Source organism: Corvus kubaryi, unplaced genomic scaffold (assembly GCF_017639235.1).
Source record: "Corvus kubaryi isolate FWS band 111438036 unplaced genomic scaffold, C.kubaryi_AGA036_p1.0 133, whole genome shotgun sequence".
NCBI classification, from domain to species: Eukaryota; Metazoa; Chordata; class Aves; order Passeriformes; family Corvidae; genus Corvus; species Corvus kubaryi.
This window is the reverse complement of record NW_024580667.1, coordinates 31,627,366-31,651,127: the sequence shown is the minus strand read 5'-3', so window position 1 is coordinate 31,651,127 and position 23,762 is coordinate 31,627,366. Positions and strand designations below refer to the sequence as shown.

Here is a 23,762-nt window from a genome sequence, read left to right as displayed (position 1 = left end):
TGTGTCAGAATGTGCTGTGAACATCAGTATCTGTGTAGCAGAGGTCAACAAATTCAGACAGTGTACCACTGGAAAAAAATGCCCAATGGTACCACTCAACTATTTAAAACTTTTTTTCCAACAATTTGCAAGGGATCTCTGTTGCCACTCGAAGCTGCAGCATCTGTTCCCTCACACCCTGGGAGAATCCTAGAGGTCCACTGGAGAAGAGGTTGTCATTGCTCTGTAGTAGTGGTGAGGTGTTTAAAGGAAGGAAGGACATAAACACACAGGAAATGAAGTTTTATTTATCCCACAGAAACAGAATTCTCCGGGATCTGTGTTCACCTTTGGCTTATATTGACAAGTTAAATAAACAGCATGTTAATGAGTAGCAAGATTACTGTTGTAGATAATTTAACTGGCATCTGTATTTCAGTTGGAGGACTGAAAAAAGCTTTTCCTTGGTAATAAAAGTGAAGTCTACATTTAGGTGATTTTCTGTTTTACTTGTGTGCCAGTAAATTTTTTTACGCTATAGAATGGATTTTAAATATGTGAGCCAGTAAAACAAGCTAGAATTCTGATGTTCTAACAGCTGGGTTATATTCCTTCATTCCTTCCCCTCCAGACTTAAATACACTAGAGCTTCCCTACATAACCCCTCAATTACCTGAAATAATAATAATAGAAATAGTTATTTCAATAACTATAAATTTGTTATCATCTCATCATTCTAGTCAAAACGGAAATTAACACCTAAAAGTGTGCACACTGCTGCACACTGGTATATTGGTATATTGGGTGTATGCTGACATAATTAGACCAAAGATTTTCAGAGGGTTAAACACTTGGGTAGTCAGGGTTTATCCATTCAGATTCATGTGTTTTGCTCAAATTCTCCATAATAAATCTGCTTGGGGGCTAACATCAACACAAGTAATAAATTATTTTGAAAATATGAACAATTTTAAATAAATTTTCATAGCATAGCAAAAGCAAAAATTTTGCCTGTAGATCCTTCTCTAGACAATTATCTATTTTTTTTTTTTTAAGCTGTTTTGGTTTTTTTGGGTTTGCTTTGGTTTTTTTATTCCTGTAATTTTTCTTTAGTTTGAAGCATTTCCTTCTTTATCCTAGTGGGACATAGTTGAACTTGTATATAGAACATATCAGTCCTCATATGTTCCAGAAAGTAGCAAGCGAAACAAACAAAACATAGATCATCTTAGATAAAACACAGTAGGTGTTTATTGAAAATTTTGAAGAGAAAGAAGCAAAATATGTATTTTCATGGCTGAACAAACCACTGAAGTTGTAACAGCAAAACACTTATCATTTCATTAATCCAATCTTTACGCCTACCTGACAAAATACATATCAATCTGTTTTAACTATTAACATGGAAGATTATTATTTTAAAAGAAATATTAAATGTCCTTAAACCATATTAACCACACCATATTAAAAATATTTTCTCATTCATAAATTAAAAGTGATAGCCACAAAGGTGTTCATTTGTTTGTATGTTGTCAAGATGTTTCTATGTTTAAGCTGATGTACATTATAATTTCTTTCAGAATCAAAAAAAAAAAAAATCGTGGTCATCTAAGCAAGAAACTGATATATACCCATTTAAAATATAATTTAGACAAATAGTATTTTATTTCATGAAAAAGTACATGTTTAGTATATGTATTCCTCTAAACACAAAGTCATATTTACCTCCATCTGAAAGGAATTTTGGTAACAAAAAACATGCTTGGCATATAAAATGAAGATAAAGCCACACTGATTTCCTTATGCTTTAAAAAGTTAGCTAAAATGGCTGTATTGCAGATTTGTCAGTAAACTGCTAGTTTTACCAGCTTTCAACTGTATTTCATTCATTTGCTGTTTTTTTGATTCAGTTAGCTAAATGAAGGCAGAGACAGGAAAAGTGTCAGTTTTTGTGATAGGTTTGTCTACACGAGGACATTTGTTAGCCCAGCAAGGCTGATCAGGAATGAGGGAAAGACATGAAATAGTCTTGCTAGAAAAACTATGTAACCACACCTCCACATAGCATGAAGTTTAAAAGTTGTTGTGACTTGGAGCTTAGAGAATGAAGCATGACAAACTCATTCTAAATGAATCAGAAGAAGCTTTGTACCCATTTTCCCTTTTCAGAAGTTACGAATAAGAAGTATTTCTTTAAAAACCCGTCTTGCTAGATGAATGCTTTCAAAGGTTCTTAGAGTAGGGCCTAAGTTTTCAAGAAGAGAAATTACACATATGTGAAATTCTAGTTCCTAAGAAGAGCTAAATACCATTTCAGTAATTAATCAATTAAATAAATAAATAAATAAAATTACCATGTGTTCCTCTCTATTTTGTTTTAAACAGTGGTTTGTCAATATACATAATCTTTTCAATATATTATAAAATTAAAAATGAATTTTCTAGCTATAGTTCCTTTCACTTTGCTAAAATTCAGACATAAATACAAAGTAAAGGCATTCAAATTTTTAATCCTTTATACAACTACAAATTTTCTTTAAACAGTAATCATTACAGAAATATACTGGAGAAACCCAACAAGTGTTAAGGGAAACGGCAAACTCCTTATTCCTATTCTATCAGAAGGATGAAGTTTTTTGGCTAATTTTGAAAACAGAAAAAAAATTTATTTGGTGACTTGAATCCTCACAAACCCAAATCTTTCCCTTTTTAGCTTATATCAAACTTGATTTCTTTCTTTAAGATAACTTCTGAGTCCAAATCCGTATCCAACCTTTATGAATTCAGGTCAGAGAGTGCAATACAATCTCTGGATGTTTTAAGCATATCTTTGATGACATAAAGCTCGAGGTGCAAAAGTGACATCAGGTTAGAGAGAGCAGGATTGCAATGTCTCAAGAAAATGTTCGTTAAGGAAGATTTTCTTCTGTCCAAATGGCAATGTAGAATGTCACCAACCAAAGGAACCTGTGATGAGAGCAATTCTCCTTTCAGTTGTTTACACTGTAGCCCCACCTGAAAAATGAATATTGAACATTCAGTATTTCCACTGCGGGTGATCTTTTCCAGCTTTTCTGAGGCTGATCTGGGGCACCTGGGCTGGTTTCCACACACAGAGCCACAAGAGTCAGGCACCTCTGTGGTGGCAGAGGCAATTATTTGTCAAATTCCCATCTACTTCAGCACTAAATCAGTGGAAAACTGGGCCTTACCACGTGGTTTGAAACAAAGTTTCTTATTCTTGTAAGCAGTGTAGGCTGCTATTGATCCAACAACCAGTATTACAAAAGAAGAAATTACAGGAGATGTAACTCCAGCTATTAATCCTGAATCTGTGGAAAAAGAAAGAGAAGGGTTTTTTTCAGAGGCACTTAGATGGTTTGTCTTAAGCATATTGTCTACTAAAGTGTGCTTTTCCCAAATTATGAAAATAGTTTTGTGAAACAATAAAATTAAGCAGATGAATAGAAATTGTGTTACATTACAGCTGATGTGAAAATAGTGTCTTAAAGCCTAATTTAGTATATGTGCTACTTTTAGAGGGCCAACATGATTTTAATATTTCATGAAGATCAGAAATCAATTGTAGAAGAATGTAAATTATTTACTATACCTGTGTTCCCTCCATGATTGAAAGGATGCTCCTCTTCTCCTGGAATAGAGGGTGAAGTTTAATCGAAATATTTGTCATCATGTTTTGAGAACTAAGTCTTTATTCAGCAAAGTGTGACATACAAAGGGCAAAAGGGGTGGCCCAACAGGACTGAAAGAGAGGAGCTGCCCTTCCACTCCTCACTGATAGCTGTGCTGGCCAGAGGAATAACTGTTCCTCCTCTTGACACTTCATTTTTGGTCATGAATGTTATCATCTAATAGAAGGATCATATGTAACACTCTACATCAAGCTGATTTCACAGGGAGGCCAGTATACTCTATCTCTTCTCTACTTCCAGACAATCAGATCTTTCATCAGTAGTTTACATCAAGATCTTAGTCTTGGTCCATCTACTTCAGCAAGCCCCTTGCTTTGGGACTTTCCTTGCTGAATTCAAAGGGATAAAACCTGCAGGCTTCTGGCATATGCCAGAGTGCTACAGCATGCTTTGGAACATGTTTCAAGATTTAGCTTCAGGCTCCAAACCATATTTTTTCATGAAGGATAACTAACCTAAATAAAAATAGCAGAGTCTTTTCCTATTCCTTCAGAGACAAGCAGATTACCACTAAAGCAAAACCAACCAGCTCCAGTTTACAGGTGTTAGGAAGCTGTTGCAAGGGAAATTGGCAAAGGCTACCTGTTATAACCGGTGGTAAAGGCTTCCCATCAAGGAGATCTGAGTCATCAAAACCCCCTGCAAGATAAAGATTCCAGCTGCAAAATTTTCTACAATGGTAACCCCTTCAGCTCCCTTGTCCACTCCTTTTGTAGTGTTCTAGGGAGAGGTGAGGAACCTTTGAAATCCCAGCTTCAACATGGTGGATGGGTCATATGTCTTGCACTGAATGGTCACCTGCCAAAATTCACCTGAAAGCTGAAGTACTGGCACTGCTGGTGTCTACAAATTCTGTGTCTGTTTTGGGTAGTTGTGAGATACGTGGTCTTGGGCCCTCAGTAACACAAATCCTTATATAACATGGACATCTTGAGTCCCAGTGATCCCTGAAGCAGATAGTCAGTGGGTTCTTTCCAGGGAGGACTCCAGAAGGACCTGTCCATGGCTCACCACTACAGCCACACCCAAAGTAAGTAGAGGTACAGGGTGAAAGCCAGAATAGATATGCCACATTTACTTTATTTAAGTGAGTGTCTGGAACCGAACTCAAAAGCAATACAGGCTGCCCATCCCCATCTGCTGTACGCCCCAGGGCCATCTCAGATGCACATCTCAAATGGATTTGAACACAGATTTATCCCTGCCCTGTGGCTAGATGTCAAATTTGAGCCTTCACATAGTTCAGTGTATACACACCCAAAATGAAAACGCAAACAAGATTAAATGTTAGTCTTGTGCCACTTAGGACACAGTGTCCCACATTTTGAGCAGGCAGAAAAACTTTATGGTACCAACACTAAAACTCAGAAACAAGCTTTCCAAACACTGGGTCATAAACAGTGACTGCCAAAGAAGATGTAGGGAAAGGATGATAAAAACTATTACTACAGAAATAAGAGATTAAAGTATTCAAAATGTCTGCTCATAGCGCTGCATTTTCTTAAGAACAAATAGTCTTACCAGAATTACCATAACTTCCCGGGCGTGGTGGTAGAGGTGGGTATAAAGGTTTTCTTGAGATGTCACCTATTGATAATTAATATTGTTAGATGGTTGAACAGGCAAAACTGGGAACAGTAAATAAAGAGTAGGATAATTTGACATTTTATACCTATTTCTAACTTGTCTTCCCATGAATTAGTAAAAGGACCTTCTCAGTAATTTAAAAGACTTAAGCACTATATCAACAAATATCTAGCAACAAAAACTGACTTGGAAGTGAACAGGGAATATTTTCAAAAGAGGAGAATAATTCACAAAAACATTGAAGGAAAATATTTCATGTATTTCTGGCAAGTGCTAACATTGTTTAAAGCTGACAGCTGGGAGGCACCATGTGTCACTGTGGGTGTCAGTGGTGCAGTTACTCAGAGCCAAGAGAGAAGCTGGTGTTCTAGGCTGCGCAGGAGGCAACAGGTTATCTCATTGCCATCAGCAGGTATTAATAAGGCCTGCAGATAGGTTTCATCTAGCAGATGCTGAGTTTATCTAATGCATAATGAATTTCCTGCTCTTGATCTGTGCAAAATGAACTCAGACTTCAGCTTTGTTGTTGTTTAGAACTTTGTGTTAGCAGTTAGCCTTAATTTTTTCCAAAGGATTAGAACGAGATGCATTGGATAGAGCAGGAGATCTGATGAATAAAAGCACTTTCCAAACTGCATATACAGTGTTGGAGTATCAAGGGCTGCCAAATTTAATATCTAGGGCTGCTGCTCTGCATGTATAGAGTAGGTCCTCTCTTGCCATCCTTTTTTCAACCAATCAATCACATATTTAACTGTTCTCATAGCCAGGCAGTGAATTTAGTTCTGCACAAATCAAAATTAGGTCACAGAAATAAATAGCAATTTCCCTCCCCGTCCTTGTATCTTTCACCTTCCAAACATGCTAGATGCCCTTTTGCTGTGTTTTATTCTTGCCTAGCTGCTAAATACAATGCTAAATACGCTTCTGTTTCTGACCATCATTTAGGTTCTGATCCAGAAAATTATTTAGGTATATGCTTAACTTCAAGTGAGTGTAGCCTACAGTCAATGGATTTTAGGTAGAGTCGTAAAGCTTTGCTGAATCAGACTTTGCCCAGTTAATTATATTCAGTAGAGGAAGGGCTTGATCTCTTCCAGCTCTCTGTGTCATGAACTAAGACTCACTGTGGCACAAAAGCAGAAAACCCCCAATCCCATTTTTCATTTCTGTTGTGATGCTGCACTTAGTTTCTCTAAGCATAAGAAGACATATTGTATGGCATAGCTGGTGAAAAAATAATGTCTTCAGAAGTACTGGTAACAAGAGACATAACTTTAACCTCATTATACCATGTCTGAAGGTCATTTAAGAACCTGAACTGAAAATAGAACAAATAAATAAAAACCAAGGGAAGCACAATTTGCCATCCTTGGAATGAAAAGATTTGGTTAATGAAGATACTTAAGCTATTAATTAATTATTTACTCAATATATTTAACCTATCCTCTCATAACAGTACTCATTAAAAACTTGCAGGAATGGAACAATTAGTACAGGGAGGAACAAATGACAATATAAACATGGGAATTATTAACAAAATTATATTCAGCTTTGTAAAGTGTGGACTTACATGTCATTCAAACGAAGGCCTGAAGTACCACAGGGGAACATGGAAATGGGAAAAAAAAACCCCAATATAAAAGGTTTCATTCTCTAAGACTGAAACATAAGTAAACCAGACCTCTGCAGCTGATTCAGAGGTTCTGTGCTGAAGTAACTGATCTGTGCTGAGAAGTAATTGATCTTTTGTGTGGCTGTGATTAAAGTGGAATTCTTGGCTTTGATTCAATACTAGTTGCATTTTGGGTAACTTCAGTATTCAAGAACCTTTCTAGAGTACTTCACATCCTTGGTACATCTCTAAACATGCTAAATAAACTTTGGTGTACAAATTCCCAACCTCAAGGATTTCACATGTCTGCACAGCTCAGTACATTACTATGAATATTTCCTAGGTCAGATCTGGATGTTATGGGAATATCTGGAAGTTAACAGCATGTTACAACAGCTTGGCTGCTTCAAACTTAGGCTGTATCATCAGTGCTCATCTCTGAAACATTCCTTCCTGAATTTCTAATTTGCCATCAGCAGAGCCACAAGAAGCTCAAACCTCTCCATCCAGTCTTACCTCTGATTCCTAATTCTTTGGCAGGCTCATTTTTGGCAGCTGAAGAAACTACAGCCATCACCATCATCAAGCCTCTGTCAGAGGACTCCACCCTGAGCCACCACAGTGAATGGGCCATGCCTGGGGGGGTCTGCTATGGCACAGGAAGCCCCAGTTAACTTCAGTGCATGCAAGGTAGGGCAGCTGGAAGCTCTCAAAGGTAGCTGGTGACACTGCGTGGCAGCCTCAGGCAGAAGGGCTGCATGTACATGAGTTGTAATGACTCACATGACCATAGCACCTCCTGCAGTACTGAAATCTCTTTTTTCCAAATTAGGCAGAGCTCAGAAAAAGACTATGAAAGAAAAAATCCCCTTATAGTCAAGGAAATAAGAGAGTACTCACCCCCACCAAGAGCATCTCCTAAATGTAGATCATTGTCTAAAAATGAATAGGAGGAAGATGTAGAAAAGTGAATTACACACAATTCTTGAGGGAAATGAAATGTTATTTTCATTAGAATGTGTTCAACTGAATGTTTGACAAGCACCTTTTTCAGATCAGTCCCACAAATTCAAATAACTTACCACACTTTTCTCGAAAACTCTGATAGAATCTAATATTTCCCCACACACTAATTGACAAACAGTACAGTATTTTCTACTCAAAATATGAAGGTTTTTTCCTGATTTAAATGATGTCAAAATAAATCTTACAGTTGAATCAAGATCAATACCTCTTTAATATACGTGCAAGTAAAAAAAATAAAATTATCTTTGCTAAAATATGTGACTGTATCCATTTCTTAAATACACTTAATTATTAACATTTATGTCTGTGGTTAAAATTGGTGTATGTATGTTTGGCTTAAGTGTAATTTATTGAACTGCAAAAACTGAATACCCATTTCAAGAACAAATACCAAGGAGCAATAAACCTACTTGGGGAGAGATTGAATCACCTAATCTACGTGAGGGTCATGGTGACCCCTTGCTTCAGGCAATCATATGCACCTGTCTGAGGTTGGGAGACAGTCTGTTTTTCTTTGCCTGAGCTATAAAGGTTTTTAGATAGAATTAAATGTCTGTACGTGCATGTTACCCAGTAAATCAACAAGCTGTGACCATTGCCCTGCGCTGTACATGTGTTGTGCTGAACCTGGGATGGAACCTTTCCATCCAATAAAATTTTTTCCATGAGCTGCAGGTGCATAAAGAGGAGCTCTGTTTCTAACATGCAGGTGTGGATATGAATATGTGGGTGGTATTTAAGGTGTATATGGAATGATGGTGAGTTCTGACAAATATATTAGATGGATGTCATAACTCCAAGAATCCCTTTCTTGATGCTTATAAATGTGGAGTGATGCAGTAAATCAGAAGAAAAGGGACAGTAAAACCTCTCTAAATTTTGGTAACAGTGCTTATTACCACAGACAATTAGATAGACTCTCAATTAAACACTTTTTTTCATTACATGTGTGTCAGAATTTGCAAAACACAAGAAAATCACCATGCAGAAGTCTGTTTTCTTCTGTTCTTTATATCCAGGAGGAGTGGGAAGCTGCTTTTGCACAGTATCTAGTCTCATTTGCATAACAACTCAGAAATGTTTTGATGTCACCAGGAAATCTGGCAGGAAAATAATCAAATTCATAATACATGATTTGGTTTGCTCTTGTCAGGTGTTGAACCTCCCTGTGACTGCCCAGCAGAGAGTTGCATTTCAAAAATACCTTTACCTGTCAAATGCTAACACTGTAAGAAGCAATAAATTGAAAACTGGATTCAATTTATTATTGGGATGAAGAATTCAGGTGAACTGCAAGTTCCACTCTGGAGGGTTCATGCAGAGATTTGTTGCAGAAATGCTAAGGTTGATATGAATTTAATAAAAATGGAAATGCATGTGTCTGTAGGGACCAGAAAAAACAGCGAAGTGTTACAAGAACAGACAATAAAGGTCACTGTTCCCAGCAGTAAAACTGAGGAATGTGTTGTTTCTGTCAAAACCAGCAGGCCTGTGCTCTGATGACAGCACAGATGACTTGTCAGCAGAGGAAAAGCAGAAAGGTATTCTAACACCAAAGGCTGCAGTATATTACTACTTTTCCTGATTGTCCACCTAGAAAATAAATCTGTGCACATAGCTTGTGTACTCTGAACAAGCAAGAAAAAAAAAAAAGACAGTGGGCAGCAACCTGACCAAGGGTTCCAAGACACTGGAGTGAGAAATATTATGGTCTCTAATAAAGGACCTCTCTATAATACCTGATTACTCCTAAAGGATATAAAAGATCTGTGGATTCTACTTGTCATTTCTGATCAAGAAGAAGCACAGAGACAGGGTAAGAGCTCAGTAGCTGGCAAGCTTTGTCTCATGTTGCACACAATGCTCACCAGACACATCTTGGTGCTCATGAGCATGTGGGTGTGAGGATATGGCTGAATTAAATAGAATGCAGGAACAATGTGAGTGGGTAAACATCAACTTACTTTGAGATTTGTAAATAAACATAACCTTCCATTAAATTTTGTGATGAATTTTGTTACACTAGGGAGGGGCCTACAGGAGACCTTCAACTGGGCAGAGGTGCATGGGATGCCCAGGGGACACTGCCTGTAACTGGCCTCAGCTGAACAAAAATCTCAGCTGGCCTCACTTCTGAATGAGACATAGGGGACACCCTGAAGTTAAGATGAAGCATTATGCAGATGCTAGAACATACTTTTGTACCATCTTTCTGCACTTTCCGACTCCAATAATTGATTTGTAACACCGTGGGCTTGGGTTTTCTTAAGAAGTTTTAATTTCTTTTTCTAAACTCTCTGCAGTCCTCTGTAGTGCTGAAAGAGACTCTGAAAGAGTCTGGAAAACATGGAGTTCTTCCTGCCCAAAAATTAGTGAAGTGGATTTGGTTAGGGCAAATATTTATTTGATGTTTGTATCTCTAACAGATTTAGGAGTCCCTAAAAATAAAAATTCCTTTCACCTGACTTAGGCAGCTTCAATGTCGATATTGGCATCCCTAAGCTACCTTTAAGCATGACCAAGGATAAAGTATCTTAGGGCACAATTCAAATAACTTACTTGAAATGTTTGCATTAGGATAGGAACAAATACACATTGAGTGCAATATTTTAAATTAGACAAACACTTCTAATCTAGGCCAGACACAAACTTTGTTTGCCAAATGAAGTTGGAAGGAAGAATGCAGCCCTTAAAGTATATAATAACTACCACTTTCACAAAATATTGCCCCTGTTTGTTCAAAGAGGGAGCCAGAGAATTGCATGGAAAATGTAACTACTTTCATGCACCTAAAGTCTTATTGCCAAGTTTGTCCAGAAAAAGACCTAACGTTGTTGTGTGGGCTAATGTTATCCAGCATTTTCCAATTAAAGCATCTTGTTTGATAGACAGAAATTTATTGCAGCGTAGTTTAGATGAAAACAACTCTATGTTGTCATAAATTGTTCCATCACAAATCCAATTTTGTTCTTGTTTGGAATTTGGGTTTTTTCAACATTAACAAGTGTTCATTGGAATTTGTTGTTTGGCATTCTCAGGACTACAGCTCTTCACTCTTCAGAACCTTTTTTCCTTTCTGACACAGGTGATTGCAGCAATCAGTACTAGGTAATATGAATCAAATAAATGGTGAGAAGAAAGGATACCCCCAACTTGCTTCTGGATCTTTTCCATGTCTGTTATCAGGCCTCATGAATAAATATACAGAAAAGTAAGGATAATAGGGAAAAAAAGTAGAGGAACAGTTAGCCATTTTTAGCAAGTTACCCATTGTTATACTCCCCAGGGAGTTCAGAACAATCTAGAAAAGTATGAAGAAGATCTTCAGGAGATAAAATACCATGCCTGGCCAGCCATGCTTTAACACTTTACTGGAAGAGCTGAAGACAGGTAATGGGTAACTGTCAAAAGAGCACTTATTTTACATAAAGCAGACAGCTATTATCCACACATTATCTCAGCTAAAGCACAAGGGAAAATATGATGAAGAACCTCATGTGAAAGCTTCTCACATATACAAAATCAGTTTTATGACCCATTACTTATTACTCACTGAGCACAGGTCTTGTTGGTCTTCTGATCACTGTAGGCTTCCTGGTAATTATGTCATCTGTTGGACACAATGACATGTCAATAAACAATAACAGCTTCAACCTAACAAAAGCAGGTATCTGCAAATGTAGAGAGCTGCTTTCAATAAATCTTTATGTATCACAGCAGAAGCCAAAAATGAAGGGATGTGTTTTCAAAGCTATTTTTTGTTTGGTTTTTTTTAAAGAAAATGTTCATTTCATGATAGAAACTTTGAAATCTAGCATTTTCCAGTTCTGTGTATCTTTAACTTAAGTAGTAAACACTTCACATTCTATTCCTCAAGGAAAAAGACTTAAGAGTTATTATTGGGTGCAAACACCATAGTAAAATAAAGATAGAAAATTTACATACCAGGGTGGTCAAGGGCATCAGCTAAATCAAAATCACCTTGACCTAGAAAGAGTGTGTCAGAAGAAAAGACAGTCAGTCAGCAGGCAGTTTCCATGACCTCCTGACCTGATGGCTCTGTATGGAGCCAGAACACCAGGAAGAGGCAAAAGAAAGACCCATCCAAACAGCAGCAGGCAGAGAACAAGCTGTCAGCTGTCATCCCTGCGCAGTGCAGTCCTGAATGGCTGTGAGACATGGGCCCATTTAATTCAAAGAAGTTGTTTGTTCAGATAGGCCAAGGAGAAGCTGCTCTCTTGTGTTATCATATTCACCTGCTATGCAAACACCACCAGCCCTTCCTTACTGGGCCCTGAGCTGCTGCCCGTGGGCTGTCACCCCAGCCATGGAACACTTTGATCTTCGTGCAGACACACTACCCACAGGCTGACCTCCTGCCTTGACTTATATGGTCAAATTCTATTTTTCTGAAGCATTTCTTCAGTGCCATCAGTACAAGCAACTTAATCCTGACTGTCCTTTGATTTTGTCTTCGGGTAAAATCCTCATTTTTGATCAGCATCCAGAGTACTGGAGGAGGCTGTCTGACCTGAACCCCATTGCTTCAGGATACCACCATCATCAGTGCCTGAGACCATTTCTTGTTGGAGTGAGTCATCAGGAATAATTCTGTAACCATAATCAGAACTAGGGTCATCAGAAATAATTTTGTAATACTGAAGAGCTGTTGGACAAACCAGCTGCTTTGTTACAGGTCATGACATGCAGGAACTAACAATATGGAAAGCAACTACTGAGGTCCTAATGCTGTAAAGAGAATGTGACAAAATCATCTTGTGAAGGAAGACTGTGGAAAAGTTTCAGGCGTAATATTTCTTTGAAGTTAAGGAAAAATAAAAATAGAAGGTGGAATCTAACCAGAATATGAAATTCAAGAAAGATGATGCAGATGCTTTCAACTACATGAGAACTAAAGCAAAACAACAGACTGAAACAGTTACTAACACCTTCTGTCCCTTCTGGACAATACCAACATTTCCCTCCCCTATTGTAGGTCTGTTCTGTTATAGAAAAGGTGGGAAAAGGCAAAAGGTATTGTTTTGAGACTTCAAGGGAGAAATAGAAGAAAGCTACAGAAATTTTAAGAAGAGAAAAAAGAAGACTGAAAATCTCCTGCAGAAATTATTTGTATTGATTTTTTAAAAAATTATTTCTAACGATAAACCAAGCAATGAAAAGAAAAGGGCACCAACACAGAATGACTGCTTGGGATTAAGACAGGAATCCACAGTGAAATCTCTGACCATGTAAATGCAACCCTTGACAGATGGGCAGTTTGTATGAGGACATCTGTACAGCATGGTAAATTATATTGCAATAAACCAAAATACTGCTTGGACTTCCATACCAACTTCCTCTGATAATAACATCAAATGACCACAAGGAGTAAGATTCTGTTGAGCAGAATTTTAAATGCTCATTATCATTCCTGAGACGGTACCTAGACATTTTTAAGAATCTAATTTTGGAGGATAACAGTTGGTTAAATAGCTGAACAGCTCAGACTTCATCCACATAATGGTGGGTCTAAAAACAAAACCATATTAGATTCTCAGAGGATACGTAGCTCAATAGGAACTGCAGTCACTTCAGAGAACTCTGAAGATAAATGACAAGGGAAATAAATTAGTGAAGCTCCCCACAGAACAAAAGGACTGAAACAAATTAATTTTCCACATAATCTCTTTTTCTTGAGATCAGCTTCCATAGTAGAGTTGGAAATATACTGAAGAAAATGAGAATGAAAGAAATTTTAGTGGGGCAGAAACAGCTTTGTTCCATTGGGGGTTTTTAATTGGTTGGGGGTTTTGTGTTTGTTGCTGTTGGCCTTGTTGTTTTTTGGTTTGTTTTGGTTTGGTTTTTTTTGTTTTGTTTTAATGTGGATAAAGTTACAAAGAGATTTAGCTCTGCAGGTGGTATTATCTCCCAGTTATCTCTTCTATTGCTGCTTTTCAGCTAGTATGCTATTTCTTGGCATTACTTCTAACCTTTTTTCTGGGAGTATCCCTGTTTTGACATAGAAATAAAATGACTGTAGTAATGTTTTTATGTTGGGTGGTTCTCAATGACTCATAACAGAGAATTTGAGAAAATGCCCATAAGCTCCTGCTGAACACCACAAAACAGTCTTTGCAAAGTCATGTCCTCAGGCACATGTGCATTTGGTGTTCACAAATTTTGAACATTAGTTTTCTGAAATATCTAGTCACAAATGTAGACAGTAGCATCTTTTGTCTATGGTTTAATTTGTTATCTAAATGTTGAATGGATCCCCCACCCTTTAACCATGTATCTGTTTGATCACAAGGGTCTGAGGTCCCACAGTGTTTGAGTAGAATTTACGAGGAGCAAGGCTGTATTCCGCAGGTGAGTGTTATCAGTTGGTCATGACAACAGCAGTCAGAAGTTTTCTGACAAAAGGCCACCACGACATCACTGTGCAATTTTTAATCTCCATAAGTAGGCTCAGTCCTGGACTAGATCCATATGAACACAGCTTGTGGCCCTTAAAGTGATGCAGATTTAAATAAAGCAGTAATGAATATTGCTAAGTGAGGATCAGGTTGTGTGACAAATGAAATTAACTTCTCAGGCTTTTAATATGCATAATCTAATATCAAAAAGGAAGTTAAAATCCATGAGAAAATGTGTTTGTATGTGTTTTACATGTTTCTGGACACACATCTAAAATGCATATACGTGCATGTGTGTTAGATAAATAATTTTGTCATTAAGATGATTAAATTCATTGGTTTTGGGTGCATTGCTAGTAGTGATAGGGATGAGATTACCTGTGTGACAAATAAATTAGAAGTAACTAACTTCTAATTGTGAACAAGATAGAAAGGAAGAATAAGTTGATTTTACAGTATTTAAAGGCATGAATGAGTATGATTTCTTCATTGTAATTAAATAGGAATTGTTTCATGAAGACAATGAGCTTAAAACACTATGAAGCTGGCAGAGACCAAGAAAAAAGTCAGTGACTCAAAAATGAGAACAAAAATTTTCTAAAAGGGAATAATATGTTACCAAAATCACTAGTGAGACTCATTTTATGGGGTTTTTTAAGCTGAAATGGTGAGTTATTCTTTGCACAGACCATTTCTGATTTTAATACAATCAAGAAACTTATTTCCTTCATAATGAGAAAATGGGATGTATTTTCCCATGCATGTGATTTGGAACATACCCGTGTACTGGTCCAACTTTATTCCGGAAGCAATTATGTTTGTTTAAAGGAAATTACTCACTTCTGGGAGAACATAAAGGTTTACACCCCAGAGTGGACACTGTGGACAAAATCTCAATGAGCAGGTACTATTTCTTTCATGTAATAGCCTCATGATCCATATTTGCTGATGAGGTTACTGTAGCTTGTTTTTCCTTCAAGGACCTTTAGTTTCCATAAGCAATGTTTGCCATTACAACCCCTTGACGCTGGGGTGGAAAATGAGTATGCTTTAAAATCTGTAATTAAGATCCAAGGTCCAGTATATAGACCACAATATGTGGACCTGATTATTGACTTCATGCTTTTTGCTAGGCCACTTCTGGTTTTAGTTTAAATGCAAGGGACATGAAAAGGACTGTCTCGCTTATTCATACAAGAACATATTTAAGTAATCAGCAGCAACTAAGATGCACTAATAAAGTAGGAGTGGCAGTACTGCTTTAGCTCTGTGCAACATAGCTTCACTAAACACAAAAGAAAATCTTCTACGATATTTGCCTTGCTGTTCAAAGGTAACTGATGTTCTTTATGATATGATATGCCCTGCAAACCTAAAATAAAACATATAATTTTCTGTATTTTGCTTCAGAGTGAGTTCAGAAGCTGGTGTGTGCTGTAAAATCGCAGGCAGAGCAAAAGAAATGGGATCTTCCATGAAGGAACACCATACATGTTCCTGTGCATCTCAGAATTTCAGCTTTGTGTCATGAGGCAGCAGAGCTTAGCCCGTGGTGTGGGCTCTTAATCCAAAGCTTCTCTTTGTCACTACAGGTTCATGAAACTGCCAGCCCTTTTCAGCCACTTGGTCTGAGAGTCTCAGGCTTAATGATGGTCACATTACATGAGAACTGTACTCAAACAAGAGACCTATATGAGTATTCCTGCTGAAATCCTTAGTGTGGCACAGGCAACAGCTGTGTTGGGCTCTCTGAGTGACCACTCTCTGCCTAAGTACCAGCTGGCTAATCCCCACTTTCTCTGGTGGGTAGCTTGGACACAACAGAGGGAACCAAATATTTAGGTGGTCAGGGAGATGCCAGGCTTTGCTGTTTCTCTTGCTCACAGAGTGTCTTTTAATGTTCCTCGTCCCACTTTCATACCAAGTACACCAGTAAAATGCATGCAAAACACCTCTTGACCTTCAATATGGATAGCCCCTGGTTCCTTCACCACTGCTGTAATAAGACCAGGGATGTAAGGAAGGACTTTAACTTGCCTGCTAATCTTAATGCTTACTCTGGCCTTTCCTATCATTTAATCTGTAGCATTGTTGCCCTTTGAAAATACATTGCTGTGATTTAACTTTTGCATAAATTCTTCAGGAATTAAAAATCTACTGGTAACAGGCAAAGCTTATTCAGTGGAAGTGGGACTGTTATATTTTCATAACCCATCCAAGCCTTTCTTTCAGATAGGCTAGTGTGTTTGCGATATTGTACTACAGGTCATATTTAAGTATTTTTAGTATTTTCCCATAACGTTCATAGATGTCAGCCTGTGGAAAGGAAGGAAGACTCTAATCAAAACAAACTGAATCTCTCTCCTCCAACTATGAGGCAAAATGCCACAGAAAGATCTATTTTTATTGATTTCTAATCTTGAAAGAATTCTGACATTTATTTGTTATTTTTTATCCTCAATGGGATGGAAAGGAATTGGCAATTGCTGGTGCAAATAAGCTAAAAATACATACTCAGTCAGGTTGGGCACTGCTACCAGGCTTGCAGTGTGGCAGCAATGCTTAAAAAGTGAACCTGAGAAGCTGAGTAACTACAATAGTTGTTTTCTCTTCCCAAGCTCTGATGTTGCAACAGCTCTGCCGTTGTTAGTGCTTCAACCAGTTCAGGTATGTCGATTTTTCAAACTGCAATCACACCCTTAGCTGATAGCACTGACATGCCTGTGGATAATTGCAGTTCAGGTCTTGGGAGCGAAACAGTTTTGGCAGCCAGCAGAAGAGAATTTGTTACCTGCTGAATCCATAAATGCTTCAGCACGTCCACAGAGACCTCACACAGAGCAACAGTGAGGACTGCAGCTACATGGAGCAGTGTTAGAAAAACAGGACTGTATTTTTCATCTCTCCTGCTCTTTTAACTCCAGTGAAAACTACATTATTCGTAGAACTAAGCCACATAGGGTCTCAAATCCAAACAAGTCTACAATTTTTTCCCCATAAAGTGCACAGCTAATTAACTGAGACTACAATTGATTTTAAGTCAAAACTTTGTAAGCCTTAGCTGAACAGAGATGTGTTGTTTACTGAATAGCAATAAATGCTGCTCCCTTTACCTATGTAGCATTTAATATCTGATCAAGTAAATGTAAACCATCTCAGATATCATCAGTCTTTGCACTGTCTTTGTCACCGGCTAAACATGTGATCTATCAGTCAGCATTAAAGACCATGATTATATAGATTATATCTATACTGGGAACCTGAGGAGCATTCTGAGCAGTCAGGTCTGAGTGAGAGTCTCAGTTGCTTTCCAGGTCCATAGACAGGAGAGCCCCCAGGTTGCATAGCTTCCCCATTGCAGGTGTGCACACAGGTTTGTGACCCAAATGTGACCAGTGTTTCAAACAGATGCATGATCTCTGTTAACAGGGAGCAACGTGACTTGTGTCTGAGCACACCTTAAATGGGCAGTGTAGACACAGCCAAACCTGAATTACCAGAGATCAGCCAAGCTGCAGGAACTGATGAGGGATGTTACCATGAAATTCAGTGGAAGAAGTTTCTGTAAAGTTTATTTCATTCAGATTGGGCTAAAAGCCTCTCAAGACAATTCGTTGTTGAAGCTCAAATATATAGGAGCCTTCATGTAACCTATCTAAGTCTAGAAATTACAAAAGCTAGAGAGTGTAGCTAAAAATGGAATACTGCAGTGAGCACATGTTTCTGACCTGTATCAGATTTCACTTTCCTTGTGCAATACAGTTCTTGGTTCTGCTATGCTTCTGTTGAGATGTGTCCGTCAAGGTAGTCTAGCCAACTAACTCAAGATAGTTGGACACAAAGGAAATGCTGGATGAGGAGGAATGATGTCATCTGGTCTGGCTGTGGTGGCCCAGTAGTTTATAGATACTATGACAGAGGATTACAATTTAGAAAATAATTAAGCTGCCTATAAAAGGGTGAGTCATGCCCTATCATTCCTGTCACAAGAATTTAGACCAGCTTTTCACCAGCATGGTCAAGCCTTTCTTGTATCATGTCTTGATTGGGACTGCGAAGATGTTCTTGTGAATATCCCCTGAAACACGGGGAATACTTTGATGATAAAATTCAGCATCTGTTGCAACAGAGTTAAAATAATTAATTTTGCTTGTCAAAGTGGATTAAATAGTTTCCAGAGTCATGAGACTGTGCCCAAAGCCCACAGGAACTTTCTGCAATGACTTCTTCCCCAAAGCAGAGCCTGAACTGGCTGTAAATTAGCACATGTATAAATGAAGAATGATTAGGCTGACTATCCTTGTAATTAAAATAGTAGAGTATATGCAAATTGGCTTGCTTAGCCTCAGATTGTCTGAACTGAGCTATTCAACATAAGACAGTTGCAGAACAAGAAAGTTTGCATGCCAGAGGTCAGACTGCATGAATCATCACTGCTCACAACAGAATGTGCAGGCCAGCACAGTCCTACTGCTCTGCTCTTTCTATGCCATGCTAATTGCTGAAGAGCTCTAAATAATTCCTCATTTGTTAAAATCAAACCATTGAACTAAGTTAAGACAAGGTTTTTTTCACTGACCATCACTGCAAGATCTCCTAGGGACTTCGTTTAAATACAGGGTGGTGGGAGGATCAGCAGCAGCTGCTATTTTGGAGCTATCGGTTAATGACTGATTTCTTCCTGCAGCCAACACTGCACTAAAAGTTTCTGCAGTATTGCTAATACACAAAAAAGAAAAGGTTACAAGTACACCACATGGCTGATGCACACAAAGACAATTCTATTTGGTTTGACATCAAGAAAAGTTTGAAAGAATATTTTGCTGAAAGAAATTATGTTTGAATACAGTAAAATGACTCAGTACAAAAATGCTACATTTTCCCTATTGCTATTTATTCATCAAAAAATATATACAAAATGTATTCAATTCTTAATTAGTCCTAAATACATTGACTAAGGTTAATAAACTATTAGTTTATAATTATTAAAGCATATGCACCAATATAAAAGCATGATCTTTAAACTGAATCAGAATTCGTATTTACAATAAAACTCATAGGTTTCAAAATATCAATAACCAAGAAAAGCTTTAAAACATGAAGTCAGTATTTGATTAAGGATGTCTTTAGAAACTGTAAGCTCCCCTGGAAACTCTCATTTTACAGCTTCCATTTAAAAAAGTTTATACTCAAGCCTAAGCTTGTGAATCATTTTAGGGAAGCAACACTAGCGAGAAAATAAGAAATTATAATAAACAAACTTCAACTAGCATAGCTCTTATTAGCAATCATCCAAGAGATATGTATCTCTTTAGAAACTCGTGAAGTACATATAGACACTTTTGAATGCTACTCATGAAACAGTAGCAACAAAAAAAAAATGCTAGCAAGCATTTCCAAATAAACAAGCATCCCTTTTAGGGGCTGGGGGTTTAGGTTGTTTGGGGGATTTTTGTCTTTTTTTTTTTTTCATTTTTAATAATCTAGCCCTTTAAATAAGCCTAGGTAACGCTCACTTACCTCTTACATGGACTAGAAGGAAGCCAAGGCACAAAAGAAAAATATTTCTGAATTTCTTCATGCTCTTCTATGCAGTGTCTTGATTGCTCTGGTTGGTTTTTTCCAAGCAATGATGGTAGATGTTGCAACTGCAGTGCCAAGGTTTGAGGGAAACACTTGTAATCAGCAGCTCTGTCCGAAGAGGTTTCTCACCACCACACACAAGCTCTGCAAGAGAGAGAGAAACCTTTTTGTGTACCAGACAGGTAACAAAAGCAAGCAACCCTGCTAGAGCCAAGCTGTGAGCAGCATACAAGGTGCCACCTGTGCTCAAAGAAACTTATTTATTGCCCAGGCAGGAAGCATGGAGCTGGGGAAGCAGCGGCAGCACCCAATGAGGAGGGTGCCAGAACACTCTGGATCCACCTCCTTTCCAGAGGGGAAAGCAAACCTGTTTGACATCCTCACCTTCAAAGCAGGGTGTGGTGCTGTGGGAGCTCAAGTAGCTTGTAAGGGGAGACTGTCCTTCTCTGAAAGCTGCTTGAAAGAATCACTCAGACATACTCTGTCCTCAAAGCATCACTTCCCTGCTTGTTTCTTGGCTCAGCAATAAAAGCTGATAAAGGCAATCCTTTCAGTTTTAACGTTCATCCGATTCATTAATTTGGTGGCTCGAGTAAGGGGTTAAGAATCTGCTTTGCAGCAACTTGGATTGGGCTACAGAGGGATGACAAAAAAATCTAGTTCTATAAACTTAAAATGTGATGTTGGACTACTGAACTGAAGCATGCTCAGCTCCCCAGTGGATGCTTATCTTCACAGGTAAACATTGCCTATCATTACTGTTTCTATTGATCTAGTTTGGTTTTTTTAAATATAAATATTCATGCATATCCTGCCTGGAGATATGTCAGATGGAGTTGAGTGTGATGATACAAAGCTTTGGAAAATGAACAAAAGTCATGTATCTATCTGTACATGGACATACTTTTAAATTACTGATGTTATTTTAATCCAGTTTTGTCATAGCATCTCTCTAGCAAACACATGTGCCAACATGCTTGTCCTTTGAACTGGATTGCAGCCATCACCCTGGTGCCCTGCACCAGCAGGGTGACTGGTGTGCATCCTCCCTTGTGCTGGGGGGTAAGCTGCAGGGGATTTTGTCAGGGCTGTTCTGTCTAGGGCAGCAAATAGCTCAGGACTCTGCTCCCATGGGTGGCCAATCTGAACACTCGTGCTGTTGCTGGGTGATTCAGTCTGATGTGGGGCACAGGCTGCCCCCAGCTGCATTTCTGTTGAGTTACCCAGAACATAGAACTGAACTCATGCTTTTATGCTAACTACAAAAAACAGACGCAGCAACATAAGATGGACTGATAGAACTTGGTGATACTGGATCCTCAAGAAGCTTGATGTTGTAGTAGGTCAACTCCCTCCCTCTCCCCTGCCCAAATTTGAAACAGCAGAATGGTTTATAAAGGTCTGGCTTATAGCTACTAATAGAAGCTCTAAAGTTCAATTTGGGTATCATCATTCTCCACGTCAGGGCCAATTGCTCAGTCTCAGAAGAATTAAGGACATTTAGGCTGAAAAGGTGACTCTTCCAGCCAGTTAAAACAAGAACTATACCATGAAAGGAGCAATCCCATAAATCCACTGTTTATTTTTTTTTTCCAGAATACCAAAAGCACGCCCACATGCTGATCTTCATGTAAGTGATGAATTTGCCTGAAGGGAATGGGAATGTTGGCAAGGTTAGGTACCAGTCCCAGGGAAGTCCAAACAGCTCGCATATGTTCAGTAGCTTTAGTTTAAAACAGTTGTTCCTGCAAGTGAAGTCTTCCCAAAATGCACGGTCTCACTGCTGATACAACTTCATTGTGGTATTGAACATTCTCAGAGGGAGTTTGAAGATGATGCACTTCTTGTTCAATTCTTCTGAAGCCAACTATTGCCCCATCTAGCTAAATAAAAACAATATGAAGGTGGGTGGCACTGGAAGGAGTGGATCTAGCGTAGGAGTCAGGATGTCTTGAATGCTTATCCCACTCCTGTTCTTGGGGGCATTGCAGGAACTTCTTGATCTCAGTGCTGTCAAAAATATGCAACAGCTTGCCCAAGATAGCAAGTAAAAAATATTGTATATTAAAAAGAAATATATGGGCTAACACCGTACCATAAATTGCAGTTTTAGCACTTGAAAAATCATTGACCCATTGTTTTCTGTGTAAAGGAAAACAAAGATCTGCCTACTATTCACCTGACAAGGTGGATGAATAGCCTATATTTTTTTACTTGTCTTTCAAGGAAAACCCCAATATTTTGGAAATGCAAATGGAGGTAGAAAAGGAGCCAGTACGTATGTCTGTTCTCTACACCACATACTTTTAGCCCACCAGGCCTCTTTTAGATGAGACAAGCTAAAAGGGAAAAAGAGTTCACTCATCACAGTGGCAGTCCCATCTTCCTGTGGGCAGAGGTTAGACACTGCCCTCTTTGGCATGGGTAACCTGCTGTATGTGTCTACTGGAGATGAAAGAACTGAATTACACACTAGAACTACTTGGGAATGCCACTTATATCCTACACTACTCATCTTTTGTCATAAAAACAGCAGTATTTTAATTAAAATATTGAACCATCCAGTAATACAAACCATTAATTTAAATGTAAGCCAAACACACAAGTGAATTAGTGATACAATTTCTTGACAACAGAAGAATACAATTACTATGTACTAGCTACAGATTCAATGATTTTTCACAAGCAGATGGAGGAACCTGTATTTTATTCTTGTGGTTCTTAAAGTACTCCTAATGCAGGGATTTGGGAAAACTGTGGGTTTGCTCCATTTAAGTTCTTTTCCCATTCCTAGTAATCTCTTCACTTCATTTTATATCTGTGTAACAGAAAAGAGCAAAAATTAAGTAATATTTTCAACTTGTGAAAAGGTTAGGGCTTACTTCATAATCTTCTCAAGTGAAAAACACATACAGAACAGTGTGTTTGAGGTGGTCTCCAAAAGGAGTAAGTGAAAAAAACCCAAAACAACAGAGAAAAGCAGTATTGGAAGTGTAATTCAGTCCAAGATGCATTGAAAACTAAGTTGACTAAAATGTTTTTCTTAGCATTCAAAATTTTGCAGAGATACTGAAATAAGCACAAATAAGAGCTACAGCAAAAAGCTGCCAAATGTTATGCTTAAGAATTCCTTGTTTTCATTTGCACAGCCCAATGAATTCATTTGGATAAATCAGGGTAAGTATTTGAAATGAACATTGCCTTTGAAAACCGTCAAAACATTTTTCAAGCAGTCTTTTCCACCAACAGGATGAACTAAACTGGCGCTGCAGCTACCTTGTAAAAGCTAAAGTGACATATTATTCTACAACAAGATCCTGCTTTGATTATTTTTCCTCCTATAATTGATGGCAACTCCTCCTCATCCTCAAAGGAGGTAGACTGAAATAAGAAACGGAAGTGAAGAGGATGTGTTACAGGAACAGGACAGCACTCTTTGTTGCCATCGATGTTAACTCAGTTTAATGGTAAAGGTACCTCACTGGGGTGAACTTGCAGTTTGGACCTAAAAAGGACAGTATTTTTTCATTCCACTGCACAGTGTCATTGAAACATGTACAGAAACCACATTAATTCCAAATCTGAAAGTCAATGGCAGCTCAAAAGGCCACGATGGGCAGCAGCTGATCTGTGGGAGATGACTGCAGAACTACTTCAGTAGAGTGATGAATAAGTGTTAACTGATAATGTTTCCTGTCCCAATGAATGGGAGAAACAATGAATTAGGATATTTAGTTCTGTAAGGAAATGCCAGTTGTGCAAGAAAGAAACAAGATCAACGTTTCCATGGCAAGTAGCAACATAGCAAATATCACCCAAATAACTAAAAGTGAACTGCTACAT

General features: G+C 38.2%; 1 protein-coding gene and 1 long non-coding RNA gene across 4 annotated transcripts; one reads left to right on the top strand and one right to left on the bottom strand.

Moving 5' to 3' along the window:
- Nucleotides 1-1,207: 1,207 nt before the first annotated feature.
- On the bottom strand, nucleotides 1,208-20,229 carry XG (Xg glycoprotein (Xg blood group)). 3 transcript variants are annotated; one of them, XM_042042461.1, is made up of 10 exons: nucleotides 20,150-20,229; nucleotides 19,857-20,063; nucleotides 11,866-11,907; nucleotides 11,474-11,530; nucleotides 7,795-7,830; nucleotides 5,214-5,279; nucleotides 4,275-4,331; nucleotides 3,593-3,631; nucleotides 3,192-3,311; nucleotides 1,208-2,994 (listed from the first exon to the last, which is right to left on the bottom strand). In XM_042042461.1, the coding sequence occupies exons 2-10, from the start codon at nucleotides 19,915-19,917 to the stop codon at nucleotides 2,978-2,980; spliced, it is 495 nt and encodes a 164-aa protein (XP_041898395.1). In that variant the 5' UTR covers nucleotides 19,918-20,063; nucleotides 20,150-20,229; the 3' UTR covers nucleotides 1,208-2,977. The 3 variants fall into 3 exon arrangements, with proteins under 3 accessions (XP_041898395.1, XP_041898403.1, XP_041898389.1); XM_042042469.1 differs by having other exon boundaries at nucleotides 20,160-20,220; XM_042042455.1 differs by lacking the exon at nucleotides 20,150-20,229 and having other exon boundaries at nucleotides 19,857-20,143.
- Nucleotides 20,230-20,512: 283 nt separating this feature from the next.
- Nucleotides 20,513-23,400, top strand: LOC121671066. Its single transcript, XR_006018372.1, has 3 exons — nucleotides 20,513-20,657; nucleotides 21,516-21,549; nucleotides 23,169-23,400. It is a non-coding gene; the product is annotated as an uncharacterized LOC121671066 (long non-coding RNA).
- The last annotated feature ends 362 nt before the right edge of the window (nucleotides 23,401-23,762 follow it).